Here is a 14,802-nt window from a genome sequence, read left to right as displayed (position 1 = left end):
GCGCATGGCGTCTTCAAATCCAGGGCCCCCTGCTCAAACCAGCTGAGAATGGCTAACTGTGCCTAGCCACTGCCAGTTCTCACACGCTCTGGAGCATTATGAACATTCTTCTCTTGAAAATGAGAGACGAGCATTGGTTTGTGCAAATTGTACATGGAATCTCTTCACGCACTGCCCACCCCAACCAGAATGGGACATATCAGGGCTCCAGTGCCTCCTCACCCAGCTGCTGCCAAACACTCACACAAAGGTGCTAGGCCTGTTCCCCCCACCCCCACCTCCCCCTTGGCCACATGCTGCCTACATCACATTAGGCACCACACGGTATATCCTTCCATAGCAAGGAGGTGCAAGCACGTGGAGCGCAGAGGGCAGATGGTTCGTTGCCACGCCATCTTGAAGCTCCCCTCCCAGCTTGTCACCCTGACCTTGAAGCTCCCCTCCCAGCATGTCACCCTGTCTTGGACGTGTTCTGCAGTTCAAGCACAGCACCTAGGTGCAGCTCCTCCAGGTTGCCCCCAAAACAGTCATGTGGGTCTCAGTGTACCACATGCTGCAGGCACAGGGCCCATCTCTTCACCACTCTCTCAGGCTGACCTTGGCATGGGTAATATTTGCTGGCCCACCCAGCAAAGGACACAAGCTGTCAATGATTCAATGCAGTCACTACACTCAGACTTGGGCGGGGCGGCTGGGGGGGGGGGGGGGGGGGGGGGGGGGGGGTGGTGGTGGTGGTGGGTGGGTTGTGCAGCAGCGGGGAAAGCTGACCTGCTGGGTTAAGTGACCAATGCCAACATTGTCCTCACCCTTCCAGAGCCCAACAAGTCGTTGAAGTGCTTGTGACACTGGATCCAGGTGCGTTGCATCACGTTGCGGGGGCCTCCTCCTCCCATCCTGAGGAGCCAGCACCTCCCATCGTGCTGCAGCTCCTCGAGGAGGGCAGCAAGGCAGTCATCGGAAAAATGAGGGGCACACTGGCGCCCCTGCCCTACCCTCTGGCTTGGCCTGCCCTGATGGCCTACCCTCTGGACTTGCGTCACCTCCATTGCCCCTCTGCAGAACCCTTTGCCCAGCCATTGCAAGCAGCCTTTCCAAGGCTGCCAGGCCTTCCTTTATTCAGGGTCTCCATTGGACCTGGCGGGCTGAGCGTGCCGCCCACTCTTGCTATTCACAGGAGTTGTGAAATATGCTGGGCGGGCCTTAAGTTGCCCCCGTAAAATGGCAGTGCTGACCCGGTCATGGGCAGGTCCATGTCCACCTGTGCCCGCTCTGCACCGTGCCAGCCAGAAAATTCAGCCCTATGTATTCTCCATGCATTGTTGCAGACTAAGTAGGTAGTGACATCCAGAGAAAGACGTGATCCCCATGTGGTGGTGGTGGTGGCGTGTTACACATCAGGGAGCCCATGTTGCTGTGGCAGCTTGCACTTTTACATGCATGTTGTAGTTTGGAGATATGGATAATGATGATTGAGGCTCCAAAGTTCTTTCCACCAGGAAACTCTTCCGCTCTTACCACCTGCCATTGGCATGTGGCTCTCCATGTAGAGGAGCAAAAAGTTCAGTGGCTAAGATGGACCTATTAAAGTTTGCATCATCCACAATAGCAAAGCAAAAATGGTAATACATCTTGAAAGCATAAGGCTAGTTTTGATGGATATTTGTCTGAAGAATAATTATGAAGTAATGATGAATTAAATTTATGGACCTTTAACTTGAGTTACTTCCTGTCAGAAATTGGTAGCAGTCAGCGATATACTCCAATAAGCACTATGGCAACTTTTGGCTGCAGAGACGTGTGGGATGTCTATAACAATCAAAGGAAGATCTTACTCTAAAAACTTCAAGTAGCTATCTGATTTCTGAATATATAACCTAACCAAGTAGTTGTGGGGGGGAGTTCTCTCCCGAGTGGCAGTAATATCAGGCAGGCAGTGTTCAACTTCAGCATGGCAGAGAACCATCGTTTCCAAGTCCAGTATGGTGCTACTGGAATCACCACTGTCTGCTTTGCTCTGATTTTCTGTGTATTATGGAGACCAAAGGCAGGGAAGGAGTGCAACAAGGAAGATCTCCTTTCAAAGTAAGATTTATCCAAAATCCTTCATCAGAAGGAAGAGCTAAGAAAGGAAGAGCGAGTTTTCATTTATAGTGCTTTGACACATCTCAGAAGTATTCACAAATGCTTCACAATTCATTGTAAGTTTGGAAATGTTGTGACTGTTCCTCTATTGGTGAATATTGATGCTGTTTTGCAGATAGAAAGGTCCCATCAATGGTTAGTTGACCAGTGAATTTAATTAGTGTTATTTGTTGGGGGAACTTCTTTGTGCACAACTTTAGGACTTTGAATATCTACTGCGCAAGCAGGCATGGTCGTGGTCTAACATCTCAACTGGTAGACAAAGGCTATGATGTTGCCTCACCATAATACAACCGAGATGTGTCGGAATATGTCCTCGATTCCTAGAGTAGGACTTGGAATCACACCTTCTGACTCAAATTAGAGACTGCTAGCAATGAAATTCAGCTGACACAGTGATCGGTGATGTGAAAAGATCTATTGATGAGTCTCACAAAAATGTCCTGGACTGCCTATGAACGGTCCATTCACTCTTGAGGGCATACTGTGGTTCAACTCAGATGAACTGACCATCATCACATATGTGTTTCAGAATTTCCATCCTGTTGATGAAAAGTTTACGTGCAATCAAGCTGATTCCTGCCTTGGCTGTTTACACACCAGAATACGACGATCTTGTCTGTCCAATGATGTAGTGACTTGCTCAGGACCAAACTTTAAAAGGGATCAGAGTCAACTCTGTAATTCGAAACGCAAGCCTTTTGACATGCCAAGAGAGCTATCATCACTGTTAGTTCAGGGGGATGGCTGCAGCTCAGAAGAAAAAAACATTTGTTCCTGGGAACACCAGCACAGATCTAAAGCAGAGGTTTTGTCTAATGTGCTCGATCAGACTACACAAGAGATCACTGATGAAGCAGGTTTAGCTAGAGATCTTGTAATAGTATCTTTGTTTCTAAAGCCTCTCATAAGGATTGAAGACAGTCATATCTATTGTGGACTAAAAACCTAGACAAATGTGGCATTTTAAAGTTACAAATTTTTAAAAATGATCAATAACATGGACAAAGTGATTACTTATTATCAAACAAACAAAATTGCCAAACTTTGCTAAAGCTAAACATGTAGCAGAGAGCAGGACTGATGAACGTTTAACTGGTTTTGATGCACACACCTATTGAATAGTCCAGCTTACATATAACATGATTGTTGCAGAATCGTGTGAAAGACATCATAGACGTAAGATTGTCATCACAAAGGTTGACTGCCTCGTTCATGACTTTCCCCATGGATATTAAGGTACTGGTGTCAGTCATGGGTGTGGAAATTTAAAAATGAAGAATGACAGACCAAGCCTAAAGTGACAGAATTTACGTACCATCAGTTATCTTTGAAAAAAACAAGGAGTGAGTGAAGTCACCTCAGCATTTCTTGCACTTTCATGGCAAGAACCTGAGCTTAAATCTGCATTATCTAACATTTTCCACTGGTAGAGTTTGAAAAGTTATTTTGTGAAACATATACTAGATGGCCATATGAAAACTTAATTTAAGCATTTCTTTAACAATACAAGATACGCAATGTCTGTATTTGCATTACCATGACATAATATGTGCTAGTGTTAAATTACAAGAGGGAGAGGTGTCAGTGAAGCTCCAAACACCGAAATGTTACAAAAATGCAACTTAAATGGAAATCTGCTTGAACCATTTAAAAAAGCCTCGATTTATCAGAAAATGTTGCAGTTATCAAACAAAGCACCAAAACACTAACAGGTGAGGTATTGCATGGTCAGATGCTGATCAATTGTCCTTTTATGGCATCTCAACAACGTGCTCATTGCCAATCCTCAGAAGACCTGACATGATTGCACTGGAATAACTTCTTCAACACTTGACATCAATTTTAAGGTTTCCAAGAGGTTTTGTATAGTGAACCCACATCCATTGCAAGCTGGGTTGAAACTGCCTAAAGTAATTCTATAGATAGTAAACAAGAGTTTTAATTCATCGACTTGCCTGGTTCATGCACAGATCCTTCAATGAAAAAGAAAACAACTCCCACTTACATGTATTAACTTGTAAAATAATCAAATGTATAATTAACTATAAGTCCATCCTATAATCTTTACTTGCATTAATTTCTGCAATAGTTGTTACAGCATTTTTGAAATAATAAATGGATAAAAAAGGAACGTTGCTGTTCAATGTACAGACAAGCCAGAATTCAAAAATGCTGTGCAAGGAAATCAAGTAGCCATTAATTAGCTTGTATGCTAGGACAAATATTACATTACTTCTAAGTTCAGAAAAAAAACATGGTACAGATCAGTCAGACTGAAGGTTCAACATGAAATGATTATGCTCTCAGAATTATTTGATGCTGCAAGAAAAAATTATCCTCTGGGGACTTTTCTATTGTTAAATATATTTTCTGCCATAAGTGACTAAAAACGCAGAACACTTTTGATACACAAAATATGCTTCAGAAATATATTTAAGCAAATTCTAATGTATACCGTAGGAGGTGGTCACACTGCAGATGAAGGGACTTGAGGAAGGAAGGGAATGGGTGATCACCAGGCAGTCCAAGAGAAACAGGCAGGTAGTTCAGAAGTCCCCTGGGGTCCTGCTCGCAAATTGGTATTCCATTTTGGAGGCTGATTAGGACGCTGGTTCCTCCAGGGAGTGCGGACAGAGCCAAACCTCTGGCACCATAAGCAGCCTGTCTGGACAGGAGAGGAGGAAGGGAGGAAGAGCAATAGTAATAGGGGATTCTATTGTCAAGGCAACAAATAGGCGCTACTGTGGCCGTCAACGTGACTCCAGGATGTTATGTTGCCTCCTTGGTACCAGAGTCTGGGATGTCACTGAACGGCTGCAGGGCATCCTGAAGGAGGAGGGTGATAAGGCAGAGGTCATGGTACAGATGATGTAGGTAGAAAGAGGGATGAGGTCTTGCATCAAGAATTCAGGGAGTTAGGCAGTAGACTAAAAAGCAAGATCTCTCGGGTTGTAATCTCTGGATTACTCCCAGTGCCACGTGCTAGCGAGCTCAGAATAGGAGCATAGCACAGATGAATACGTGGCTTAAGGGTTGGTGCAGGAGGAAGGGTTTTAGATTCCTGGATCACTGGGACCGTTTCTGGGGAAGGTGGGACTTGTACAAGCGGGACAGTCTACATCTGAACCAGAGGGGGACTAACATCCTTGCGGGCGGGTTTGCTAGTGTTGTTGGGAGGAGTTTAAACCAATTTGGCAGGGGGAGGGGACACAGAATGTTAGCAGAATAGGGACACGTCATAATACAGTAAAACAATCAAGTCAGAGGGAATACAGCTGCAATAGGCTTCAAGGGAGTAAGGCAAGGGTGGATGACATCTACTTTAATGCCAGGAGTATTACAGGTAAAACGGATGCATTAAGGGTGAGGATTGACATGTGGAATTGTGATATAGTAGCCATCACTGAGACATGGTTGAGGGAAGGGCAGGATTGGCAGCTTAACATTTCAGGATATAGAATCTTCAGCCAAGACAGGGGAGGGGGTAAAAGAGGAGAAGGCGTTGCAGTATTAGTTAAGGAGTCCGTTACTGCAGTAAGAAGAGATGATATCTTGGAGGGGGCATTGAATGAAGCTTTGTGGGTAGAGCTTAGGAATAAAAAAGGGGAAACCACATTATTAGGTGTTTATTATAGACCCCCAGATAGTCAGTGGGAAATTGAGAAGCAAATATGTGCACAACTTGTGGAGGTGTGTAAAAACAATAACAATAGGGTAATTATATTAGGTGATTTCAACTTTCCCAAAATTAATTGGGATAGGCATAGTGCTAAGGGCTTAGATGGAGTGGATTTCTTGAAATGTGTACAGGAGAACTTTTTAGGTCAATAGGTAGAGAGTCCAACAAGGGACGGTGCATTGCTGGACCTAATTCTGGGGAATGAAGCCGGACAGGTGGCTGAGGTGGGCGAGCATTTTAGTGACAGCGACCACAACATGGTACAGTTTAAGTTTGTTATGGAGAAAGAAATCGACAAGTTGCAAAAAAATGTTTTGGATTGGGGGAGAGTGGATTTTAGTAAAATAAGGCAGGATCTGGCCAAGGTAGACTGGGAACAGTTACTTGTGGGGAAATCTACAGAGGAACAGTGGGGGGTGTTCAAAAAGGAAATGGGGAGGGTACAGGCTCAACATGTTCCCTCTAGGGTGATAGGAAGGAGTAACAAGCCCAGAGAACCATGGATGACCAGAGATATTCAGGTTACGATGAGAAGGAAAAGAGAGGCTTTTAGCAGGTACAAGGAAGGCAAGTCAGCAGAGTCATTAGTGGAGTATAGACAGTGCAGGGTGGAGCTTAAGAAAGCAAGAAAACAATTAGGAAAGCAAAGAGGGGATATGAGAAAGCTCTGGCTGGTAAAATTAGGGACAATCCCAAGCTATTCTATAAGTATATCAATGGGATGAGAATAACCAGGGAAAAAGTAGGGCCCATAAGGGACCAAGGGGGCAATCTATGGGTGGAGCCAGAGGACATCGCTAGAGTGTTGAATGAATGCTTCACGTCTGTCTTCACCCAAGAGAATGAGGATGAAGGTATCGCACTCGGGGAGAGAGACTGCGAGGTTCTTAAGCAAATTGATATTGGGAGTGACAAGGTATTAGAGGTGTTGGCAGGCTTAAAGGTGGACAAATCTCCAGGTCTGGATGATTTGTGTCCCAGACTGCTGAGGGAGGCAAGGGAGGAGATTGCAGGGGCTCTGACCCAAATTTTTAATTCCTCTCTGGCCATGGGGGAGGTGCCAGGGGACTGGAGAACAGCTAATGTGGTTCCGCTATTTAAGAAGGATTGTAGAGATAAGCCAGGGAACTACAGGCTAATGAGTCTCACATCAGTGGTAGGGAAACTATTGGAGAAAATTCTGAAGGAGAGGATCTATCTCCACTTGGAGAGACAAGGTTTGATCAGGGATAGTCAGCATGTCAGAGAGAGGTCATGCCTAACAAATCTGATTGAATTTTTTGAGGAGGTGACCAGGTGTGTAGATGAGGATGGTGCAGTTGATGTAGTTTATATGGATTTCGGCAAAGCCCTTGACAAGGTCCCACATGGGAGTCTTATAAAGAAGGCAAACGCACATGGGATACAGGGTAATTTGATAAGGTGGATTCAAAATTGGCTTAGTTGTAGGAGGCAGAGAGTGATGACAGAAGGATGCTTTAGTGACTGGAAGCCAGTGTCCAGTGACGTACCACAGGGATCTGCGCTCGGTCCCCTATTATTTGTCATTTATATAAATGACATAGATGACAATGTGGGGGGTAGGATTAGTAAGTTTACGGATGACACAAAGATTGGCTGGGTGGTTAACAGTGAGGTTGAGTGTCTTGGGCTACAGGGAGATATAGATGGGATGGTCAAATGGGCAGATAAGTGGCAGATGGAATTTAACCCTGAAAAGTGTGAGGACATACACTTTGGAAGGAGTAATTTGACAAGGAAGTATTCAATGAACGGCATGACACTAGGAAGTTCTGAGGAACAAAGGGACCTTGGCGTGTGTGTCCATAGATCTCTGAAGGCGGAGGGGTATGTTGGTGGGTAGTGAAAAAGGCATATGGGGCACTTGCCTTTATCAATCGAGGCATAGATTACAAAAGTAGGGAGGTCATGTTGGAGTTATATAGCACCTTGGTGAGGCCACAGCTGGAGTAGTGTGTGCAGTTCTGGTCGCCACATTATAGGAAGGATGTGATTGCACTGGAGGGGGTGCAGAGGAGATTCAACAGGATGTTGCCTGGGATGAAACATTTAAGTTATGAAGAGAGGTTGGATAGAGTTGGGTTGTTTTCATTGGTGCAGAGAAGACTGAGGGGTGACCTGATTGAGGTGTTCAAGATTATGAAGGGCATGGACAGGGTGGATAGGGAGCAGCTGTTCCCCTAGTTGAAGGGTCAGTCACAAGAGGGAGTAAATTCAAGGTGATGAGCAGAAGGTTTAGGGGAGATGTGAGGAACAACTTTTTTACCCAGAGGGTGGTGACAGTCTGGAATGCACTGCCTGGGAGGATGGTGGAGGCAGGTTGCCTCACATCCTTTAAAAAGTACCTGGATAAGCACTTGGCACGTCATAACATTCAAGGCTATGGGCCAAGTGCTGGTAAATGGGATTAGGTAAGTAGGTCAGGTGTTTCTCACATGTCGGTGCAGACTCGATGGGCCGAAGGGCCTCATCTGCACTGTGATTCTGATTCTGTGGTATACAAATTTAAAATTATGTAATACTTCAAACATACCACTTCTGAGTAACAAATGTGGCTTCGATACCCCTGTGATGGAATCAAGTTATACTGTAAAAATATTACAATTTTCTAATACTAATTCACGAGAGATGCGCTTGCAGTGTTGTTTCATCGCAATCCCAATGAACAGTGTACCTGATATGTGCGTCTGATTCACCCCAAACTCAGGTTGACATATTTTGTGTAAAGAGTCCTGTAAGGTGAGCTGCTGTTGAAAGTATGGCAACAGATCAGTTATTTCCTTGGTTTTCCCCATATCTTCTTTGCTGCAAAAGAAGTAAGCAACACAGGAATTACTATCTGTAAATAATTATAATGCAAATTCATTTGTACTATGAAAAAATTTAATGATGCATACAATTTTACTGCACAGAAAGCTACCGAATTGTAAATTCCCATATATCAATAACCGGCATAAATCCAACTACAATTATTGCTGCTGGTATTACTTTCCATTACCATTTCTCATTATGAACATTCAAGACACACACTATATAAAGGTACAGTAGTCTAATTGAGAATATGTTGGGATGGATGGGAAGTTGAACAATTTTTTCCAAAATAGCTTTCATCTGCTTGAAAGATTATTTAACTTTGAAGGTTCCCATAAATCTCCGGAATTGGATTGCATCAATTTCAGGTTAAGCCTTCAGAGGCCTCTAACTTTGCGCTAAACTATTTAAAAACAAATTCAAAAATATGTCTTACAGGTACCAGACAACAACAGCTTAATTGCTTATTGTAAGCGAAACTTCAGTTAGTGTCCTGCAATTATTCACCAGACCAAAACACAAAAAAAAGGGGGAATTTCCCCTCATGACACTGAAAGGCAATAAAAAAAAACTGCTATGCCCTCACCCAACCTTTTGCCAATCAACTACAGTAGTTTTCACTTGCTGCTGGGCCGCTGGGCTAGAGTCAATTATGCCTTTAGGGGTATGGTGAAATGTACATACCAATGACTACTAAAAATGTGGATCATTAATGTTAAAAATCCACAGTAAAGATAAGCAAAGTTGTTAAACTTCCTAAAAGAGAAGATAGAAGTCAGCTTCTTTAGCTTTAAATGTCATCAAAAGAATTAGTTAATATGCAACTGTAGGGCACCTTAGCTTTAAGCTGTAAAGATTCAGATAACAAGAGGGATCTGAATATCTGTATTATAATTTTTCTCTTTATTTAAATATAAAGAGTAATATATTTTCGCTTCTTTTGTATGTTAATTATAAAAAAAACACTGATTTTACACACAAAGGAGAACTGATTTTCATTCTGGAAAAGCATTGTAATTCAAGAGCATTAAAACATTAAAATTCCAAATGTACAATTTGCAACATTAAAATATCAGCTAAGTATAGGAATATTAAAACACATACTTTGCAGTTTCAGAGCTATATATATTTGGCATAAAATCAGATGCAGTAGCAAAAAAATCACTCCTTAACATTTTACACATTAATTTTCTTTTTTATTGTAGACGTCGTTGAATATCTAAAGACACAGGTCTCTCTCCTCCCCTGTCCTTAGAATTATTACTGGACAAGTATGATTCCATATACATCTCTTTGGTATTTGTAATATTTACCATTACTAGTTTGTGTGAGACTAGTATCTGCAGTTCAGCTACCAGCCAATCAGACTTTGTTTACACTGCATGGCTCCTGCCTGGCTGGAACTTTAACTCCTGTTCACATGTCTAAATCAGCAGAGCCATTTCCCAATGTTAGACATTTAAATGACTAGTGAGGGGATACCCTTTAGGGAAGGAAACCAGCCTTCCCTACCTGGTCTGGTCTGTTTATCCCACACCAATGTGGTTGACCCTTGTGAAATAGCTTTGTAAACCATTCAGTTGCATCAATTCACTTCAAGAAGGTCTACCACTACAACTTCAGGACAACTAGGCATGAACAATAAATGTCAGAGACCCCCATATCATGAGAAGGAATTAAAAAAAGGTGGGGTGGGATGCAGAATCCTGCTCTTTAAACCTATAAATTAAAGTCAGGCAAGTTCTTATGAAACCCCATGGTCCTGAAATGTTAACTCTTTCTCGCTCCTCGACGTTGCCTTACATGTAAATGTTGACAAAATTTTGCTTTTAATGTGGATTCTGAAAACCTGAAATATTTTTCCTTTGCTTTAAAGTTTACAAGTGTTCAAGAGATCTAAAGCACTTGCTGAGCACTTTGAAAAGTAGGCTTGACACAAATGGATTTGTGCTGGATTTATTGTGTGCAACCAAACAGCATGAGGCCACTTTGCCAGGGAATCTCACCCAGCTTTGCTTTAGAATCAGATCAGGCACTCACCTTTGATTTATGCTGACAATTTATTGCTGGTGTAGTGTTCAGACTTACACCAACACTAAGTTTGCAGAGTTATTGGACCCAATGCATTGTTAAGGTGAAATCCAACAAAAATAGGAAAAAGAACAGATATGATCAGACAAGGTAACTCCTGCTAGGTACCATTGAGAGAGAAAAAGTGTACTACAGTGGAGCAGGATTTGGAGAGAGAATTACTCTTACATTTGCCTCTACCTTGAATGATAAAATATTTTGTGTTTCAAAACATTCAAGATTATTCTATGGGGTTCAAAATACCTATCTGGTGATATGGGTTGTATTTGGTACTGGGGCCTTAGCACATTACTACATATATCAATGGCTTGGATGAAAGAAGAGTGTCCATTTCCAAGTTTGAAGACGACACCAAATTAGGAGGTGCAGTGAGTCAAAAGGGTCAGAGCAGAATGTAACAAAGGGGCATGGGCAGAACCTTGGCACACGGGGCAGGATCTTCCGGTTGGCGAGCAGGGGCAGGGCCCACTTGCCGACACGTAAAATGACGAGTGATGATGTTGGGTGGAACTTCTGACGTTACTCTGCGTCATTTCCATTTTCAGGTCGGCAGGGGCGCAGCCGAGTCATCTAACCTATCAACAGCTATTGATGCCATTGAAAAACTAATTAAGGTTGTTAATGGACCTGCCCGTCCAACCTTAAGATTGGCGGGCATGCCGGGAGCCTTGCTGGGCTTCGGGAAAAACATGAAACCTCATCCACAGGCGGGATGAGGTTTCATGAGGGTGTTTAAATTTTTAAAAAAGGTTTCAATAAAACTTATGGACATGGCAGGGAAATTTTTAAACATGTTTATTAAAAGTTTTAAATCGAAGCTGATCTCCCTGAGGCAGCACTTAGCCTCAGGGGGATCTGTGCGCTCTTTTGCACGCACTCCCGGCTGAGGAAATCCGCGCCCCCCCCCACCACCCACCGAATGTTCATCTCCCTCCTGAATGTTCTTTCACTTGTGAACAAGGCCCTTGCCACCTGGAAGCTTATTTTGGATGACTGCATTGACTCCATCACCTTAACAAAACTTAGCTGAGAGGTGATGACACCTTTCCCCCCTAAGTGAAGCCTCCCCACCTGGCTAAATCTTCTACCACTTGCCCCAACCAGGTTGATGCAGTGGCAGTATAGTTCTCATCAACCAATATCACGCCTTGGTTTGCGCCCCCATCCGCCACTCCCCCTATTCCGCCAGTCCTCTGGCATTTTCTGGTGGTATTGTCCAGTGATATTGTCATTGACTAGAATTCCAGATGCTCCGGGTACCCGGGTTCCAATCCTACTATGGCAGATGGTGAAGTTTGAATTCAATAAAGGTCTGGAATTCCAAATCTGATGATTGTTGTAAAAACCATCTGGTTCACTAATATCATGTGACTCCAGAGTAATAAGGAATAGACAATAAATGCTGCCCTGCCAGCAACGCCCACATCCCATGAACAAATAAAAAAAACCTGTCTCTAATATTTTGGGGCTGATGTGCTCCAAAATGGATCATAAGTAGCAGCTCCCCATAAATCTACTCTCCTTAAAATATTATACGACACATTATGCAATTGGGCGAGGAAATACAAAACCAAAAAAGGATGCCTCTAACTAGAATTCCAAAAAAGCAGGTATAAATATATCAAGGTCCGCTAAATTAGAATGGATAGGAATGAATGACATTGTGTTTGTACCAAATGTGTATTTACTGTTGAAATCAGACACAAATTACCCTAGATAATATCACAACTTTTTGAAGCATCAAAAATTTCAAAGCGTTGTTTCATCCTACAACATCCTATGTACAGTAAGAGGTAAGTGCTGATAAGATCACAGAAGACTTTAGATCATAATTTAATCTTGTCCCAACAACACAATCTTATCAGGTTCACCCTGTACATGGATTTTACCATTTAACTAGTCAATCTCCTGTGACTTGGTATGTGGGTGAAGGCTACAGCATGCAAGTCAAAGAGGGTTACAGAGAAGCAAATCATTGGACAAAGACTGTAAAGGCTGCAGATAAGGGATAAAGGGAACAGAGACTGGTGGTGGTGGGGGTGCTGGAGTAATAGAGGCCAGGGACAGTGCAGGGAGCTAAGAGGCAGCAGGGTGGGGGAGGGAAAGAAAAATGGCAGAGGGTGATGGGGGTAAGTGAGGTTGAAGGCTAGGAGGAGAATCGAGGAGGGACAGGAGGAAATGAGAAGCTGGGATTCTTGGGGTAGGGGGGAAGAACAGGCAGCGAAGGAGAGGCCATGGAGAAAGGAAAGAAGGTAGGGAGGTTGGAGAGGGAAATAGGATATGCAAGGCAAGATATTCACCCTTCTGCAGAAAATGTACTGTTACATCCCCACCTATTGACCAACATTAATTACTGCAGTTTTCAACATATTTCAGTTCAGTTGATTGACAGGCATGTAACATCATAAAGGAGGCAGAAGGTGAAAACCATAGCATCACCTATGGATGCAATGCCATTTGATGTTGAGATATTTCCGTTTTTAAATATAAAATGGAAATAGGATTTATATACATTAATTTTTACTATGCTTCAAATGGACAATTGAGTGACTGCAAATATGTCAGCTGTGGCTCAGTTGGCAGCTTTTTCACCTCTGAGTCAGAAGGCTCTGGGTTCAAGTCCCACTCTAGGACCCAAGCGCAAAAATCAAAGCTGACACTCAAGTGCAATACTGAGTACAGTACCAGTGAAGGTGGCATCTGCTAGATGAGATGTTAAATGCCCCCTCTGCCCTCTCATGTAGATGCAAAAGATCCCACAACAATGTTGAGTAGGGTTTTATCCCTAGTGTCTTGGCCAATATTTATCCCTAAATTAGCATCCTGATATAAACAAATTAATTGTTCATTGTCACATTGCTGTTTCAGGGAGCTTGCTGTATAAAAATTGCTGCTGCATTTTTACACCAGGACAATACTCTGAAAGTCCTTCATTGGCTGTAAAACTTTCAGATACACTGAGGTCATAAAAGATGCTGCATAAATACAAGTTTTTTTCAGAAGCAACCAGCTTGACAGCTAGGCATCAACTCCGCAAACAGATCATGATAGAAGACAATGCCAAACAATGCCAAAAGCATACAGCAGCTCCGTCAGTAGCCCAAAAGTCAAACGATGAGTTAACTTTTGACATTAGTTCTTTGTAGGAACTATGACAGCAAGACAAAGGAGCTACTTTCTAAGACTAAGCAAAACAAGCAGTGTCGGTGGCATCAAGAATATTTCAAAAACACTGATATGCTAACAATTACAAAAAGATCGCTGATGGGATAAGAGCCTGTAAACAACCTATGTTATTGCTAGCATTTTTTATTTTCATAAGACTTCCATCATTGCTTTTTTATATTTGACCTTGTGATAGAATAAAAATAATGTTATTGTTGACATCAAGCCTAATCTCAAAACCACATTATGAGTTGTTTGCCATCATCAGTTACACAGTGCGCTCTTTACTATTATGATAGTAAAGTTTTTGAAAGTAGAGAAGTTCGGAATGTTGACAGAAGGAGAATAAGGATCAGTATACTGAATCTATTAGTGACTTCTATGTGGAGCGATTTCACTTTCCTGGGAGAGGTCATCACTGTACAGGTAGAGTACCTCAAATCCGGCTACCGAAAATCTAGCAGTGTCCAAAAACTGGACATTTTTTTCTGCACTTCAAGTGACTTTGTGATCCTTGTCCCCACCCGACCCAGACAGAAGAGTTTATATTGTGTCACCTATTCATCCCACTAAGGGGTTCTGATTTTCCGCCCCCCCCCCCCCCCCACCGAAAACAGGCAAGTTCCAAACTTTGGCATGGGTTTGGTCCTGAGGTTGTCAGATTTGAGGTACTCTATCTGCAATTGAAAATAACCTTAGGTTTCAGTTTGACAGAGGCCTACACAATAGGTCTTGGATAGGTGATTTTATACTTCAGATATAGGGAGCACACAGTGGATCATTTCCAACACAATGTTTTTAGGATGTCCTTAAACAGTACACACCATACAGGAAATTAAAGTACTCTACAAAATGGCCACAAGATCGAGTCAACGTGCTTTAAAAAAAAT

The 14,802-nt window shown here is 42.8% G+C and overlaps 1 protein-coding gene across 13 annotated transcripts in view; it reads right to left on the bottom strand.

Annotated features, from left to right (window-relative positions):
- fbxo9 (F-box protein 9) overlaps positions 1-14,802 on the bottom strand; it is a 94,858-nt gene that overhangs the window by 31,818 nt on the left and 48,238 nt on the right. For all 13 annotated transcript variants that reach the window (XR_005943026.1, XM_041187869.1, XM_041187877.1 and 10 more), the window contains one exon: positions 8,520-8,650. Coding sequence is in view for 12 of the 13 variants with exons in the window: in XM_041187869.1 (XP_041043803.1) it covers positions 8,520-8,650 (131 nt within the window). In the remaining variant the exon portion in view is untranslated. The remainder of the gene's footprint in view (positions 1-8,519; positions 8,651-14,802) is intronic.

Source organism: Carcharodon carcharias, chromosome 5 (assembly GCF_017639515.1).
Source record: "Carcharodon carcharias isolate sCarCar2 chromosome 5, sCarCar2.pri, whole genome shotgun sequence".
Classification (NCBI taxonomy): domain Eukaryota; kingdom Metazoa; phylum Chordata; class Chondrichthyes; order Lamniformes; family Lamnidae; genus Carcharodon; species Carcharodon carcharias.
Note: the sequence above shows the minus strand (reverse complement) of the source record. Positions and strands in the feature narration are given on the sequence as shown.